At 44.4% G+C, this 15,417-nt stretch overlaps 2 protein-coding genes across 2 annotated transcripts in view; one reads left to right on the forward strand and one right to left on the reverse strand.

Annotated features, from left to right (window-relative positions):
- The window catches only part of nagpa (N-acetylglucosamine-1-phosphodiester alpha-N-acetylglucosaminidase), a 402,702-nt gene that overhangs the window by 164,672 nt on the left and 222,613 nt on the right, over positions 1-15,417 (forward strand). The gene's annotated exons all lie outside the window — the stretch shown is intronic.
- Positions 1-15,417, reverse strand: part of si:dkey-22o22.2 (neural-cadherin) — a 177,895-nt gene that overhangs the window by 89,645 nt on the left and 72,833 nt on the right. Inside the window, exons 2-4 of the mRNA XM_050046302.1 lie at positions 8,667-8,855; positions 6,093-6,318; positions 2,316-2,520 (exon numbers count right to left, since the gene is read on the reverse strand). Of these exons, the coding sequence (XP_049902259.1) occupies positions 2,316-2,520; positions 6,093-6,318; positions 8,667-8,855 (620 nt within the window). The remainder of the gene's footprint in view (positions 1-2,315; positions 2,521-6,092; positions 6,319-8,666; positions 8,856-15,417) is intronic.

Genomic DNA, 15,417 nt, shown 5'->3' on the forward strand with positions numbered 1-15,417 from the left:
TGATTTGTTGATTTGTTATGAAGTTTTGAACTTTAGACGCTTGCTGTAGCGCCACCATCAGGACTATTGGCTTGAGTTTACAGCTGAGGATATCTGGCATGAGACTGGACCTTTGTGCAAAGTTTGGTGAGTTTTCACCCATGGGAAGTATGATTTCCTCGGAAGAAGAAGAAGAAGAAGAAGAAGAAGAAGAAGAAGAATACCTAGGATTAAAATAGTGTCCTGGCAGCTTAGCTGCCCGGACCCTAATAATATGGCAGGAAGGAAGAGTGAAAGCAGAAACAGCCACAGTGAGATGTTGATGAAGAGCTGCAGACAGCAGGCTCTTACTGCACCTCTGCAAACAGCTCACCTTCAACAGGTGAACTTCTTTTACCTGCCCTGCTGTGGAAAAACACACGCAGCAAAAATAACAGGGGACTTCAGCTATAGATCAGCTGCTGCTTTTAAACAGCATCACTCAAGACAAGTTGTACTGGAAATGCAAATCCCTGCCAAGTTGGGCTGATGGCCCAAACCAAACCATGACTGTCAAAAAGGGAAATTAGTGCCTCAAAAGGAGGCTAAAAAAAATGGTTTTGTTGCTTGTTGGTCTCAAAAAGTGGTCTGCAGCTTGGCAGGTGTCTCACCAAGGTCACACCATCCACCTTCAACCCCACCTCCAGATGACAAATTCAGCTCATATACTACGTCACTTTAGAGACGTTGAAACATGCAAAAATATCTGTTTGTGGCAGAATTGAACAACACCATTTTCTCTTGGTGATGTGAGAAATGAATCCGTCAAACTATTTCTACATTGTTTTGAACTTTTCAGTGTGATAATGGCTAAAAGCTCCAGAAAAGTTAGTGAGTGGACGTTAAGTTGGATTTGATGCTTCTTTCCTCTCTCTCCTGCTGCAGCTGTAAACCTGAACGGTCTGTTCGCTGGCTGTCAGTGTTCAACTGTTTTTAACAATCTGTCTGATTCTGTAACGGTGCCGCAGCGCAATTATTTTGTTATCTGTCAAAAGTGACGGAGTTATAATTACCCTCAAATGATTTTAAAGTGAAAATGACACAGAATTCATCTAACTGCGACTGGGAGATTATATTTTTCAATTTTTGATGCCACGTTGGGGCAAGAAAGTGACTAATTTGCAGCTCTGTAGCTGTCAGAAGGCGACTGGAGGAGAGGAGTGATGTGAGGGAAGGACGAAGCTGTGACGAGCTTTTAAATGTCTGTAAAAGCTGAAGGCAACAGAAACTGCAGATGCTTCAGTACGATGTGATGTTAGCACTGCTGAGGAGGCTGCTTTCTACACACCTGGCGTACACACACACACACACACACACACACACACACACATACACGCGGGGCCTTTAGAGTGAATTAGCCAGCCAAGCTTATAGAGCAGCACAGGCCTTTGGGGGATGCTGGTAGTTTAGCAGCTATTCTCTGTCTGTCTAACCATCTGGACGCTGAGAGCAGGTAATAACGTGGGGGTGTGTGTGTGTGTGTGTGTGTGTGTGTGTGTGAGTGTGTGTACGAGCATGTGTGAGTGTGTGTTAATGTGAACAGATGTAGCTATCTGCTGTATAAAGTCTTTGGAGCTCACTGTGAGGATGGGAGTCAAGACTTAGCAGCCAGTTTTCCGCACTTAACACTATGTTTACTGCGTGTGTGTGTGTGTGTGTGTGTGTGGGTGTGTGTGTGTGTCTGCAACCACAATGTTGCAAACTCTAACAAACTCAAACTGCTGATCACAAACTGATCAGATGTGTTCATTGAGGGTTTGAACGCAGCTTTGATCTGCTGAGTTTCCATCACAAGAGCTTCACAGGGCGCTGTGTGTGTTCGTGTGTGTGTTTGTGTGTGTGTGTGTTTAGTTTAACGCATGCATAATAAACACAACAAGCAGAGTAAACAGTAAAATGAAACAGTTGCATCACAGCATCTGATTCAGCTGCTGCACTTTCCCTCATTTAAAATTAATGAGCTTTCATCAGAGAGCGGCGTGTTCAACAGTCCAGGGGGTCAGCGTCTCCTTCCTACGCCAGTGTGATGAGTCGTTCGGCTATTACTGTGGATTTGTGCTGTGTATCAGAGGAGGAGGGGCCGTGATAACACTCACAACACTGTGCTGACCCTCCTGACCCAGGTGGTTTGACACTGATACACACTGTGATGCCCGTCACATTAAGACACTAGCGCTTAAAACGCCTGCAACTCCCCACCAGTCAGCAAAGGTGATGAAAGCTGTCCAAACATTTTCTGCAGCAGCTAAAGAAATGTTGCACATACATATATTACCCATGTGTGTTTGTGAGCGTACCTCTGCCACGCTGCTGAGGCCCGTGTCGGGCTCGGAGGCGCGGACCTGCAGGGTGTGCAGGTTGTGTCCGCTCTCGTAGTCGACGGTCCTGGTGAGGCTGAGCGCTCCGCTCTCCTGGTTGATGCTGAACAGATTCCCAGGATTCACCAGCAGCATGTAGGACAGACTCTTCTTCTGGAAGGACATGGCCTGAACCAGTGACACGCTGCATGGACACACAGAGAGGATGGAGTCAGAGGGACAGCAGTGATAATAAAGAGTGTAATTACACTGCAGTTTACAAGGTTGTGATAAAAACAAAAGAGCTTTGGTTGCTCTTATTGATCCAGGCTGAGAACAAGTCAATCTTTTTGTATTTTACCAAAAGAGAAGAACGGGTATATCAGGATATTTTTGTTGAATTTGGCAGCTGTTTAGATTTGCAATTTGTGGCTAATTGTATTTTGCTGTGGCCTATTATTTATATTTTTTACAGAATCTGACTGTGAGTTACTATTGGTGTTTGCAAACTAAAGAACTGAGAGATCATTTTTAGTTTATATAAAATATTTAAAAGCAGCTGTTACGTTCATCATCCATCCATTTTCAACCGCTTATCCAAAGCCAGGTCGCGAGGGCAGCAGGCTCAGCAAAGTACTCCAGACGTCCCTCTCTCCTGTGATGCTTTTCAGGGACCCTGAGGCGTTCCCAGGCCAGATGAGATACATAATCCCTCCAGTGTGTTCTGGGTCTGCCCCGGGGCCTCCTACCAGTGGGACGTGCACAGAACACCTCCAACAGGAGGCACCCAGGAGGATCCTGATCAGAAGCCCGAACCACCTCAACTGGCCCCTTTGAATGCAAAGGGGCAGCGGCTCTACTCCGACCTCCTCCCCCTATCTCTAAGGCTGAGCCACCCAACTTATGTTTTGCATCCGTGACCTCATTCTTTCAGTCACTACCCAGAGCTCATGACCATAGGTGAGGGTTGGGACGTAGATGGACCAATAAATCAAGACCTTTGCCTTCCAGCTCAGCTCCCTCTTCACCATGATGTTCTGGCACAGCGCCTGCATCGCTGCGGACGCTGCGCCGATCCATCTCATGCTCCATTCTACCCTCACTCGTGAACAAGACCCAGAGATACTTTAACTCCTTCACTTGGGGTAGTAACTCCAATTATAACACTTATTTTGTTGTAATTGTATGTTCTGAAATTAGATTATTTTGTGGTATTATCAAGAATATTGAACTCTCTCACTTGAGGCAGTAACTCTCCTCCAATCCGGAGAGGGCAAAGCACCAGTTTCCCACAGAGGTTCATGGCCTCAGACTTGGAGGTGCTGACTCTCATCCCAACTGTTTCACACTCGGCTGCAAAACACTCCAGTGCATGCTGGAGGTCACGGTGTGATGGAGCCCCTGGGTTGGGGGAGAGTTACTGCCTCAAGCGAGGGAGTTCAAGTATCTTGGGGTCTTGTTCACGAGTGAGGGCAGAATGGAGCGTGAGATGGATCGGCAGTTTGATGCGGCATCTGCAGTGAAGCAGGGGCTGCGCTGGACCATCGTGGTGAAGAAGGAGCTGAGTCAGAAAGCAAAGCTTTCAATTTACTGGTTCATCTACGTCCCAACCGTCACCTATGGTCATGAGCTCTGGGTAGTGACTGAAAGAATGAGGTCACAGATACAAGCAGTGGAAATGAGTTTCCTCCGTGGGGTGTCTGGGCTCAGCCTTAGAGATAGGGTAAGGAGCTCGGACATCCGGAGGGAGCTCGGAGTAGAGCCGCTGCTCCTTTGCGCCGAAAGTTGTCAGTTGAGGTGGCTCGGGCATCTGATCGGGATTCTCTTGGGCGCCTCCTGCTGGAGGTGTTCCGGGCATGTCCCACTGGTAGGAGGCCCTGGGGCAGACCCAGAGGAGGGATTACATATCTCGTCTGGCCTGGGAACACCTTGGGTGGATGAAAATGAATGAATGGATGGATCAAGAATATTGCAATAATACCCTGAAATACCGTGATATTATTTTACCCCTAGTGTGGTTCTCCTTCACCATCACTGCCAGCTGTATGATGGGATACCTCAAGTTCCACCACACACGTCAGTTTCAACAGAGTCTGGTCTGAGCTTCTGGTCCTTTTGACCATTCTTAGCTAAACGTGGACTTGCAGAATCAGAGCAACACTTGGGCCATGACATAATGTTTCACAAGTCCACAAGAGGATGAGAACAAAGACTGAGACAGGCCTGAGATCAGACCGCAGGTCAGCACAACGCCGCGCTACACCCCCATTTCCAAACAGACTTATAAAGTGAAGGAGAGCTGTGACGCGCTGGTCGAGCTCCAGCGCCACGTCTGAAGTCTGCAGCCTTCATGGATTATTGTGCAGTCAGAGAGCAACACACAACCTGGGTAATCAATTACACTAAAACACACACACACACACACACACACAGTGAGACACACACAAGGACATAAACACACATGAAAGGGACACAATGGCGGCAGAGACACACACACACAGACACCCACGCACACTGCTCACAGGGTGGCATGGATACTTGGATATTAATACAATGTGCTTTACGCCAGCAGCCCTGAGGGACTCTCTCTCTCTCTCTCTCTCTCTCTCTCTCTCACACACACACACACACACACACACTAACACACACGCGCCCCTTCATGTTTATCCAGACCTCGCTTTTAATAAATATTTGAATTTGCCACACTTTCAAATTCTCAGCCTGAGGCCACACTCATACATCTGGGTCCTCTTCATCCACCTCCCCCCATCCATCCTCATCTCCTCCTCCTCCTCCTCCCTCCATCCTCTTCCTCTTCTCCTCCCTTCTTCTGTCCCTCTCTCCCGCTCTCTCCTCGTCCCCTCCACCCCCCTCCTCCTCCTCCTCCTCCTTCTTCTTCTTCTTCTTCTTTTGTCTCGCTCTACAGGGCTCATCTTTTCACGCATCACATGACATGCAAAACCAAGGAGCTGGCCGTGTCAACACACACACACACACACACACACACACACACACACACGCACACACACGCACACACACAGATGCCATTTCCACACAGTATCTGAGGCAGTGGAATGTAAATGATGTTTCTGTAAATATGAAGGAGGACAAAGACACAAACAGACACTTGTGTTCACAAACACACAGAGCAGAGAAATAAAACACTCAGAGTACTCGACACGTTACTACAAATACTAGATACTCTATAGATATTCAGTATCAGTGGTAGTGGAAGTATTATCTGAAATAATATGACACAAGACACATGCAAAGAAAAGATAATGTGCAGAAGACATACAATATGACTGACAGTCTGTATCCTACTAACACTACATGTTCTATGGTCTGTACTGTACTGTAAAATACACGCTCTGCACAACACACTAACACGCTACCAAAAGCACCGACAGTAAATAGTACATTTTTGCAAATATCACAGTATGTGTTTTTAGGTGTTCCTTTTAAAAGAAGGGATGCACCGTTTTATCAGCCGCACATCGGTATCGACTGTCTCATTGACTGTCATCAGCCCATCAGAGAATAAGAGGACATCCACCGATGGCAGTGGCTGATGTGTTTCTGTTGTGTCACATCAGGTTTGGGCAGATTAAAACGCAGAGCTCCAGACTAAAGACCTTTGCACACTGAGTCTGTTTTTTTCAGATACGTTTTTAATCTGAATAAAAAAAAAATCGTTACACACAGAAACCTTGCTATTGTTTTATTTGATGTGAAAAAAAATCAAAATATGTATGTCAGACTGCTGCAGGGACTCACGGTTGGCCCACAGCTGTGTTCTCCGGTACGTTCAGGCTGTAAGTGACATTGGTGAACTGCGGCGGTCGGTAGCCGGCCAGGATGGCCACTGTAGTCGGCGAGCCTTTACGTCCACTCCCGTCCATCGCCTGCACCCGCAGCAGGTACTCCTTACTGGGGGTCAGAGGTCGTCCTGTGGTCCTGATCTCACCGGAGCGACGGTCCACCTCAAAGCACTCCTCCCCACCTGGACAGACAGACGGACAGTCAGAAGAGACAGAGGGCGAATGAAAGAGGAGTCTTGTGCAAATATTCTCATACAGTCTAAAACAGCAGAGTGCTTATTTTAAGACAAACCATGATGTTTGTTTCTAAACCTAACCATGCACTTTTATTGCATAAAACTTACAGAAATAAACCTAAAACAACTTGTTTTACATATGTTGTAAGTTTATTTTTTAAAAGACTGTAATAACAGAAACTGTACGTTTCCTGTGAAGATTGAAGTTTATTTTGAAAAGACACCTTGCATGTAACAAGTGTAAATTGACACGCTGTGCTGTGTGTTTTTTTCAGTGTGTGTTAGTGAGCTGGTTAAGACTCTTTGAAGACTCAGAGGAAGAGTGTGGGTTCATTTTTGCTCTCGCCCCCCCTGCAGAGAGAGAGAAGGAGGGCGATGCAGAGAAGAAGTGAAGAGGGATGAAAAAGAAAAAGAGAAAATGAGTAGAGCAAGTGAGAAGGAGCAAGGAAGGAAGGAAGGAAGGAAGGATGGGTGAGAGAAGGATGGAGTAAAGGAGGAGTAGAATCCTCAGCTGTTGACCAGAGGGATCTGAACCAGCAGCTGCATCCAACCTGTCAATCATCTCCTCCTGCTCCGTCTATTTGAGGAGGGATATTTCTGACCTGAGTTCATCTGAGGCTCGCTGGAAGACTTCCTGTTTGTGTCTTCAGTATGACGACTCTTACAGGTCAGTTTTATTGTTTCACCTACGCATTATATTACATATTATTATTTTTTTCAATTAGTTAATTAAAAAGACCTTAAAACAACAGTTTAACAAAGTTCTGAGTGTTAGAATAGAAAATGATATCAGTCTCATGTTTGTATGTTAAATTCGGGGTGCAAATTTGTGAATCCTAGGACAGCAAACAAACAACCTGCCCTGCTGTCCATTTGATTGGCTCGTACTCGTTGGCTTCGTTGGTTGGATTGGTTAGGTTTAGGAGAGAGGAGTGGGATTAAAGGTACAATCGCAGAAAGTGGGGGACAAAGTTGTCTTGTCTTTAAACCGGCAGTGGAGGTAGTAACAGAGTCAAATCAACGTCTGAGTAAAGGGGACAGCCAGCAGGACATATTGACATCATGTGATGTGTGCGACTCACTGCCAGGAGATTCTAAAAGCAGCTGTTAGCAGTTAGCAGCTAACTCAAAGAGGAAGAGCAGCAGCTGAAAATGTCCGCAAATTGGGGAGACAACAAGGTTCAGGAGCTCCTTACCCTCCGAGCAGAGGACGAGAACACGTCGGCACCATCTCTGTGTAAAAAGGACTATCATGGCTGTAGACTTTTTCCACAAACCGTTTTTCATTGATCTGACTTCCTCATTTTGTCAAAATAAAATATTTTTTTGTTCTTCCTCAGTGTCACGTCAGTATAATAGAGAACAACAGAAGTGTGTTTAGAAATTAAAGTATTTTTAAATCATTTTTATAGAACAACAAACTTTTTGAAGAAGCACTTTACTCACTGTAAATTTAAGATCCTCAAAGTGAGTAAAATCACATTAATGCTACTAATTGGCTTCACACACACTGCGTGAATATATTTCCATATTGGCATGATATTAAAAACCATTTTTAATGTAAATTATTGGATTATTCGTCGGTACACATGTAGTCACATTCCGCCAAAGGGAATCAGGAGCTCTTAATATGAAAGCATTGGAAATTAGCTCTCAAAATATCTCTCCTTCCTCCTCCTTCCTTCTCCTCTTCTCCTCTAGAATAATATAAAAAATAAAAAATCCACAGCCACCGGCGCCCATCCGCCCACCCTCCCACTCGCTGCCTCTCCAGAGACTTTCCTATTATTCCCGAATCTGGGAGCTTTCTTTGCCCCAGGGAGCGATTAACAGCGCAGCTCCATGCCGTTTATGTGCGTTTTTCTCTCCCTCTCTCACTTGACGGTAATTGAAATTCAACAAGTCAAATTTTATTTATAAATCGCTGCTTTGAACAAAACAGGTTTGTCACAGAGTGCCTGGCGGAGCAGCAGCGGACCTAATTACAGATACATGCAGGAGATAAGAGCAGGAACAAACAGGTTTTAGGAAAATATGACTGGAATAAGAAGGAGGTTTGCTTGTGGTAGGTAAAACATTTTTACTGCTATTATCAGAGGAGAGGGGAATTTGGATCTGGAAACAGATTTTTATGCTTTTTGAACTTTAATTTTCACAACCAACGGGCTTTTACAACATCATACCGGTACTGTTTTCCCAGCATTGGAATCTAGGGGTGTCCACATACTTTTGGCATACTCTTATTCTTATACTCCTTACACACAATAAAAGATAAATTAAAACTGTAAACTCACCATCCAGTAGGAGGTACTGTGCTTGTCCAGGTGTCCCGTCTCGTTGCCGTGCCGACAGCTGGTACACTGCAGAGCCGGGCGTGGCGTCAGGACCCACGGCGCCCAGGTAAGGCGAGGGAAACATGGCCCACTGCAGGTCAGCCTGGCTGGGCATGCTCAGAGTCAACCTGCACAGGTACCACTCGTCAGCTGGAGGGAGAGAAAAGGAAAGATGATTTATTTTGAGTCAAAAATTCAGATTCTTGCCTGTCTCTGCAGGAAGTGTGTTTAACACGGCACCTTTCACAGAACAAGATCACAAAGAGCTTCACACAAGTAAAGCTGTTAAAAATAAGACCAGTAACAACAGACCTTAAAATACACAAAACACAAACAGTGACTCAGTTCACTTTACAAAAGAACAAAACCAAAACACTGAAGTTAAATAGCTGGGAGGAAGTTCTGTGACCTGTGAGGAAAGATCTCATTAGAGCCACTAAATAAGAGGACAGAAACAGGGCGTCTGCTGCTGTTTGTTTTTCACTGTGATGAATTTCATTCATTACTTTTAAATGAAAGTCTTTTATCTGTCGCCCCAAAACTGTGTTTCCTTCAGCGCCATTAAAGCCCACTTTACATCCACTTTATATCGATTATCTGACCATTCTGACACATGACTTAAAAACGCCAAAGGAACACCAAAGGCATCCGTCTGTCGGGTACACTGAAGTTAAACCAACATCAAAGACTTACAACTGTAGTGTTGTCACGTTACCAGAATTATGACTTTGACATGATACACCTAAACATCTCAATACCAGAAAATATATTACTGGAAAAACCTAAAACATCAGGAAAAATTACAATTCTTCTTTTTTTAATTAAAAAATTAAAAATTAAAAAAAAACAAAAAAAAACAAACAACAACATTGCCCACACAGTTGGAAACACAAACAGCCTCTGACTGGTCAACTTGTCAGGAACACAGCCTCCTATTGGTCAACAGACAGTCCAAGCCACCATGGATGGCTGTTGGACGGCGAACAACAACTGTTTTCAATACGAAGAAATGGATCAATACTCACAGAAGACATCCATGCATCACTATCACTATGACTAAGATAATTTATGTACCACCTCAGGAATATTCTCATGTCACAGCAGCTGAACACAACAAAACCACACTGCAGACAACTGTTAAGCCCCGTCTCCACCAAACCCTTTCAGTCCAGCACCTTTGGAACCAACAGTAAGCCTTCAGACATGGTACCTAGACCCTCGGTCTGTTCAGACAGTCCTCTTAAATGTGGGCGGGGTTGTTGTCACTCACTGCTCCGTCCAGCACTCGCTGTATTTCCTCATCAGCGGTGACACAGATGGAAGTCTGCACCTGGTTTATCGTCCACAGAACGAGGCTGCACGCCCACATTTTCAGAACAAAATAGAACAGGCTGCAGTGAGAGTCTCTCTCCATGGGATATTTAAAAATAGCAGCTTTGTGCATTTAGTCCTTCTCAGGCAAGCTCAGGGGTTTAGTGTTGCTGGAGCCCACAGAAACAACGCTCCATGATGCTTTTTTTCCTCTGAGTGACGATTAAAATATATAAAACATAATCCGGCCGAAATTAATATTTAAGCGCTTGAAGATCCACTCATTACTAAGAGTGTATGTCATCCAAGAACGTCAAAGTCAAAGTTGTCACAGTGAAATTTAAGGTGTGCTGATGGATGCACGTCATCAACTCATGCATTGAGTAACATTACAAGTAAACGTTCCACCTTAAAAGTTGCCGGCAGTCGGCCCAGTGAATGAAGTTATTTTTTCTCAGACTCCAGCTGCTGTGAGAGGCAGCAAAACATCCTTTCATTTCATAGTTACAGTTTACTAATAAAACTCTCCACAGTATGAACAGTGGTTTCATGAGCCTCAAAACCAGACACAACTCAGCCCTGAGCAGAGTGACCGTCCTCTACTGACCAATCAGACTGCAGTGTTCACAGCTCCACCTTTTAGTACCAGATCTGTGTGCTAGGTACCCCAACAGAGGGGGGATCAAACATGGGGACGGTACGGAACGCTTCTGTTGGTACCATCCACAACTTTTCATAGTGGGAACGGAGTACGGAACGCTTCTGTTGGTACCATCCACAACTTTTCATAGTGGGAACGGAAAAGGAAGCGTACTGAACTGAACTGTATCGCACCATATGGAGCTATGGAGACCAACAACAAAACCAATTGTGATTAAGCAATTCATTGCTGTTTTTCCAGTGACTTTTGTAGGCACGAAAAGCAGTTGTTTTGTACGGAGGCATTGTTGCTTTTTAAGCATAGATTGTACGCCACAATCCATTACTTTAAGTCAAAACATGAGATTTTCCAAACCATAACCAAGTGTTTTTGTGCCTAAAGCTAATCGCGTTAGCCACAGCATTGTTGAAACATGAAGTTTCAGTGTATCCCTAACATGCAAATGTAACATATCCATGGTTTACAGAAACAGTGCCAATGTTTATTCTGGTGATTGCGTTGTAATGAGTGTGAGTCTGTTTTTGGTCTCCACCGACTCCTGAGAGAAATATCTGTCTCAGTAGCTGCTAAATGGTTCAGTATGTTCACCAGATAGTTTCTGACTGTCTGCTGTTTGTGTACAGAGGGTTTATCAGGCAGAGCTCCTTTGATGGAAACAGCTGCCAAATCTAGGATGTTAGGATCTGAAAGAAGCTGTGGATGCAGATTTGGTGGAAATTCTCTGTTTCCGTGTTGATTCAAGGAAGAAAATGAAACAAATGACAAAGGGTGTACAGTTGTCACGTTCACGTTAGCAAATGATGTTGTCATTTTGAATCAATATGTGTGCATCTGGTACACCTGTGTTTATTCATTTCATCTGCTGCTTTACAAAGTCTGGAAGCAGCTGTTGTTTTGTGTGTTTTAGTTGCTGCTTCATTTCGTTAGCTTGCGCTGTGACCGGCTGCTATTGCTGTCTGCCTCGGCTTTGTAGTAACGCAGCTTGTTAGCTATGCTAGCTCCACTTGTTCAGACTGTGGCATGAAAGCTGCGCCGCTCTCAGCCAAAGGGGACGAGGTGACATTTCTGTGAGACATCTGTCGTGTTTTCTCATCTTTCATCTCCACCGCGCCGCTCCAACAGAAGACAAGAGTGAAGGAGCGTCAGGGAGGAAGAGAGGAAGGCAAGCGGCTCCTCCAAAATAAAACAACAAAACTTTCAGAAGATCACACGGCAACATCCACACAGCAGGAACTCCCATTCGCCCAGTCAAAAATACACACACACACACACACACACACACACACACACACACACATATGTTTGTCTGCATCTACGAGTCTACTTCTTTCTTTACGTCTTTCTTCATGTCGTCGGGTTCTGAGGAGGGATTTGTTCGGTTTGAAGGTGCTTCGGCGCTCGCTGTTGTTTTGGATCCTGTTTTGTTTCACGGCAGCGAAGGAGACAACAGCTCGAACAAGAGAGAAAACTTCACTTCAGAGAGACGAAAGAAGAAGAGAGAGGGATGAGGAGGAGACAGCAGGAGGAGGAGGAGGAGGAGTGGTGGAGGTGAAAACATGACAGCGTCTGCATCTGTGTCTGTCTTTTTATATCGTCTCTGAAGGTCTGTCAACAAACTGAGAGCAGGAGAGGAAATGAGAGGAGGAGGAGAAAGAGGACAGGAATGAGAGGAGTGTTGGAGAAGAAGACGAAAGAATGCAAGAATGAGGGGAAATAGAGATGTTGGAAAAGGTGAAGGAGCGATGAAGAGGTTGAAATTTATAAAAGGTAATTGAAGAGGATAAAAGACAAAGGACAAGAAGGTCTTCAAGAACAAAGTTAAGGGGTGGAAGAAAAAGAGGAGCTGAGAGAAGACAGCAATGAGGAGTGACGGGGAGTTAGAGAGGAAAGAGGGAAGAGGAAGAGGAGTAGTGGAGGATGAAATTAAAACAAGTTTTAGAACAGGAGGAGAGGCTAGAGAAGAGAAAGGGACGGCAAGAAGAGGAGAAGCAGTGAAGAGGAGGGTGAAATGAAATCAACCAAAGAGAAGAGGAGAAAAGAGAGGGAGGAAACAGAGAGATTGGCCTTTAGAAACACAAAGTTAAGAGGAGGAGGAGGAGGTGATGAAGGAGAAGAGGAGTCTTCCAGCTCAGTGCTCCTCTCTCTGTCTTCTTCTGCGTCGCTGGCCTTAAGTCTTCAGTCAGCTCATAAAATCCAGAATAATCACGTCTATTTCTGTCTGTTGTTTTACATATGCTGCGCTGTGGGCCGCAGAATCAAAGTGAAATCAAATCTGCCCCATTATCACGATAAACATCAACACGTTCAGATGTGGCGCCGGCGGTCAGCACATGTGTCGGCCGGGGCGAAAACTATGAAAACTCACCTTCCTGTATGGAAACAGGGGAGGAGGAGGAGCAAGGCTGTCAGCTGGACAAAATGTCTCCTTGGTTCCTCCAGGCTGATGAAAGGTCACTGACACCAGAATAATGACATTTATTTAATGCTGTGATACAGTGTGTAGCAGCGCCTCTGGTTAATGAAGGCTGATACCACAGCTACTGATGTTGGTGCTCATACTGAAGAGACAAAATACTGCTCTTGGCATAAATAAGCAAATGTTTTAATTTAGAAAGTGGGGTGATATTATATTCAAGGTCTCGAGCACGGGTGTCGAACATACAGCTCGGAGGCCAGAACCAGCCCACCATAGGTTCCAATCTGACCTACTAGATGACTTTGACACCTGATAGTAAAACCCCTATGAAGGCTGAGAGGTTTCAGGTTTAAACAGTGAGTAGATACTTCTTGTAAAATGCTGCTTCAGAGGCCTTTCAACCCGACCAGAGTCCAGCTCTCTGAAATAACAATAAAGACTTCCTGTGATTTAAAGATTTAAAAGATTTAAAGATACTGAAAATTGTGCAACTGACCTATGGCTAAGCCCCGCCCTCAAACACGATGAGCCAATCACAGTGCGTATAGCCATTCCCATACACTCGGACATTCTCTGCCTGGATGTCCATTGAAATGCATTACAGAAAGTCAGTTTTATTCAGTTTTATGAACTTTTTCTGAGATTTGAAGTTTAAAAATGGTCAAACGGTGTGCATGGGGTACATGCAACTCTGACACAAGGTATCCTGAGAGGCTGGGCGACCAGGTGTATTTTTTACACTTTAAACCACATCTCAACCGAGAAAAGTGTCTCCTTTGGATAAAGTTGTGTGGTAACGTTAGACCACAACATCAACTCAACGTGAATAAGATTAACAATGATGTCTACATCTGTTCTAAGGTAAGTCAACATTGTGTTTGAGGCAACATATTGTCACTTTGCTGGAAAGAAATATAAAGTTATCTTTAACATCTCTAGCTAACGTTAGCTAAAGTTAGCCTAACGTTAGCTCCTAGCTGCGTTGTTCATCATGTCACCTTGTTTGCTGGGAGTTCATTAGCCTATTTTGTTCTAGTTTTGTACTTTGGTGATCGTACATCATTGTTAGCTGTTGTCCAAAGGGCTCAAGTTAAGCTAACGTTAACTTCTGGAGCTTAGCTTCATTAATTCATCTGTAATGGCAGAGATAACAAAGGTTGGCAAACGTTATGCTGAATGATTCAGTGTAAATACTGTAGCACCAAACTAACGGAGAGACACTCTTGGTAAAGATGGTAAAAAGGCCGTTATCCTTTTCTCATATTCTGAGCCAAAAATCTTAACTTCAGTGGCACTCTGATGCACCAAAATTTGATTGTTATGTCTCCAAAAATCATCAATTGCCTCCTGTGAAATGACGTGTACTGTGACACCTGCCATAGCGCTGGTCACTGAATGTTGATATTTTGTCCAAGTGAGTGGAGGGGGCGTGGCTTAGCCATAGGTCAATTGTGTTACGCGAAAGAATTACATGTAAAGTCAATGTTAAGCTGCGATGAGAAATGAATGCCTACCGAGCGGCACGATGGACCTGTCAGACACAGGTACTGGCGGAAGTTCGTTTATCGTTTCAGTGATTGCACGCACATATGACGTGACTCAACACAAAATATTCTAGCGAAAATTCAAAATCACCCAAGTAATGTGGCACGAAATTTGCATCATGTTTGATGTGAACACATTATGACATCATAGGCACAGTCAATAGATGGCTCCAGAGGGGGGAGTTAAAAGTTTCACATGACAACAAATGAAGCGATGGTAGAGGAGGCAGAGTTGTAGACGGCGGTGGTCTGTAAAGTCAATAAATACTGTATATCCCAACATGTGGACGGAGAATTCATTTTACTACATTATCAATTCGTTCTGTTCCACCATTTCTAAGATTTCTTTGTCGTCTCCTACAGTCGTATCTTGCTTGAACTACACTACACTGATCTCTCACCACTGTCACAGAACGTCATGATGAGGAGCTCTGTGAGATCTGGAGAACTGTTTACTGACAAGAGAATATAAACAAGATGAATTAGCACTTGAGAACATATTTGGACAGGCTACACAAACGTCAGATGAGGGGAGCTTCACAGTGTAAGAATGATACCATGGCTTTCAGAGGAGCTCGAGGGCAGCACACACACTCACGTATGCTGTACCATATTCTATAGTTTATCAGCACAAATAAGACACAGATAAGTCAAATAGCAAAACAGCCTATAAACACACCAACGTATGAACACTAAATCAAAAACAGAGCACACCAGGCTGCCTTCAAGGGATCAAGTCCTCATCAACAGCGTTTAAAGCTTCCCATCACACACAGACGA

This window comes from Epinephelus moara, chromosome 6 (genome assembly GCF_006386435.1).
Source record: "Epinephelus moara isolate mb chromosome 6, YSFRI_EMoa_1.0, whole genome shotgun sequence".
Taxonomy (NCBI): domain Eukaryota; kingdom Metazoa; phylum Chordata; class Actinopteri; order Perciformes; family Serranidae; genus Epinephelus; species Epinephelus moara.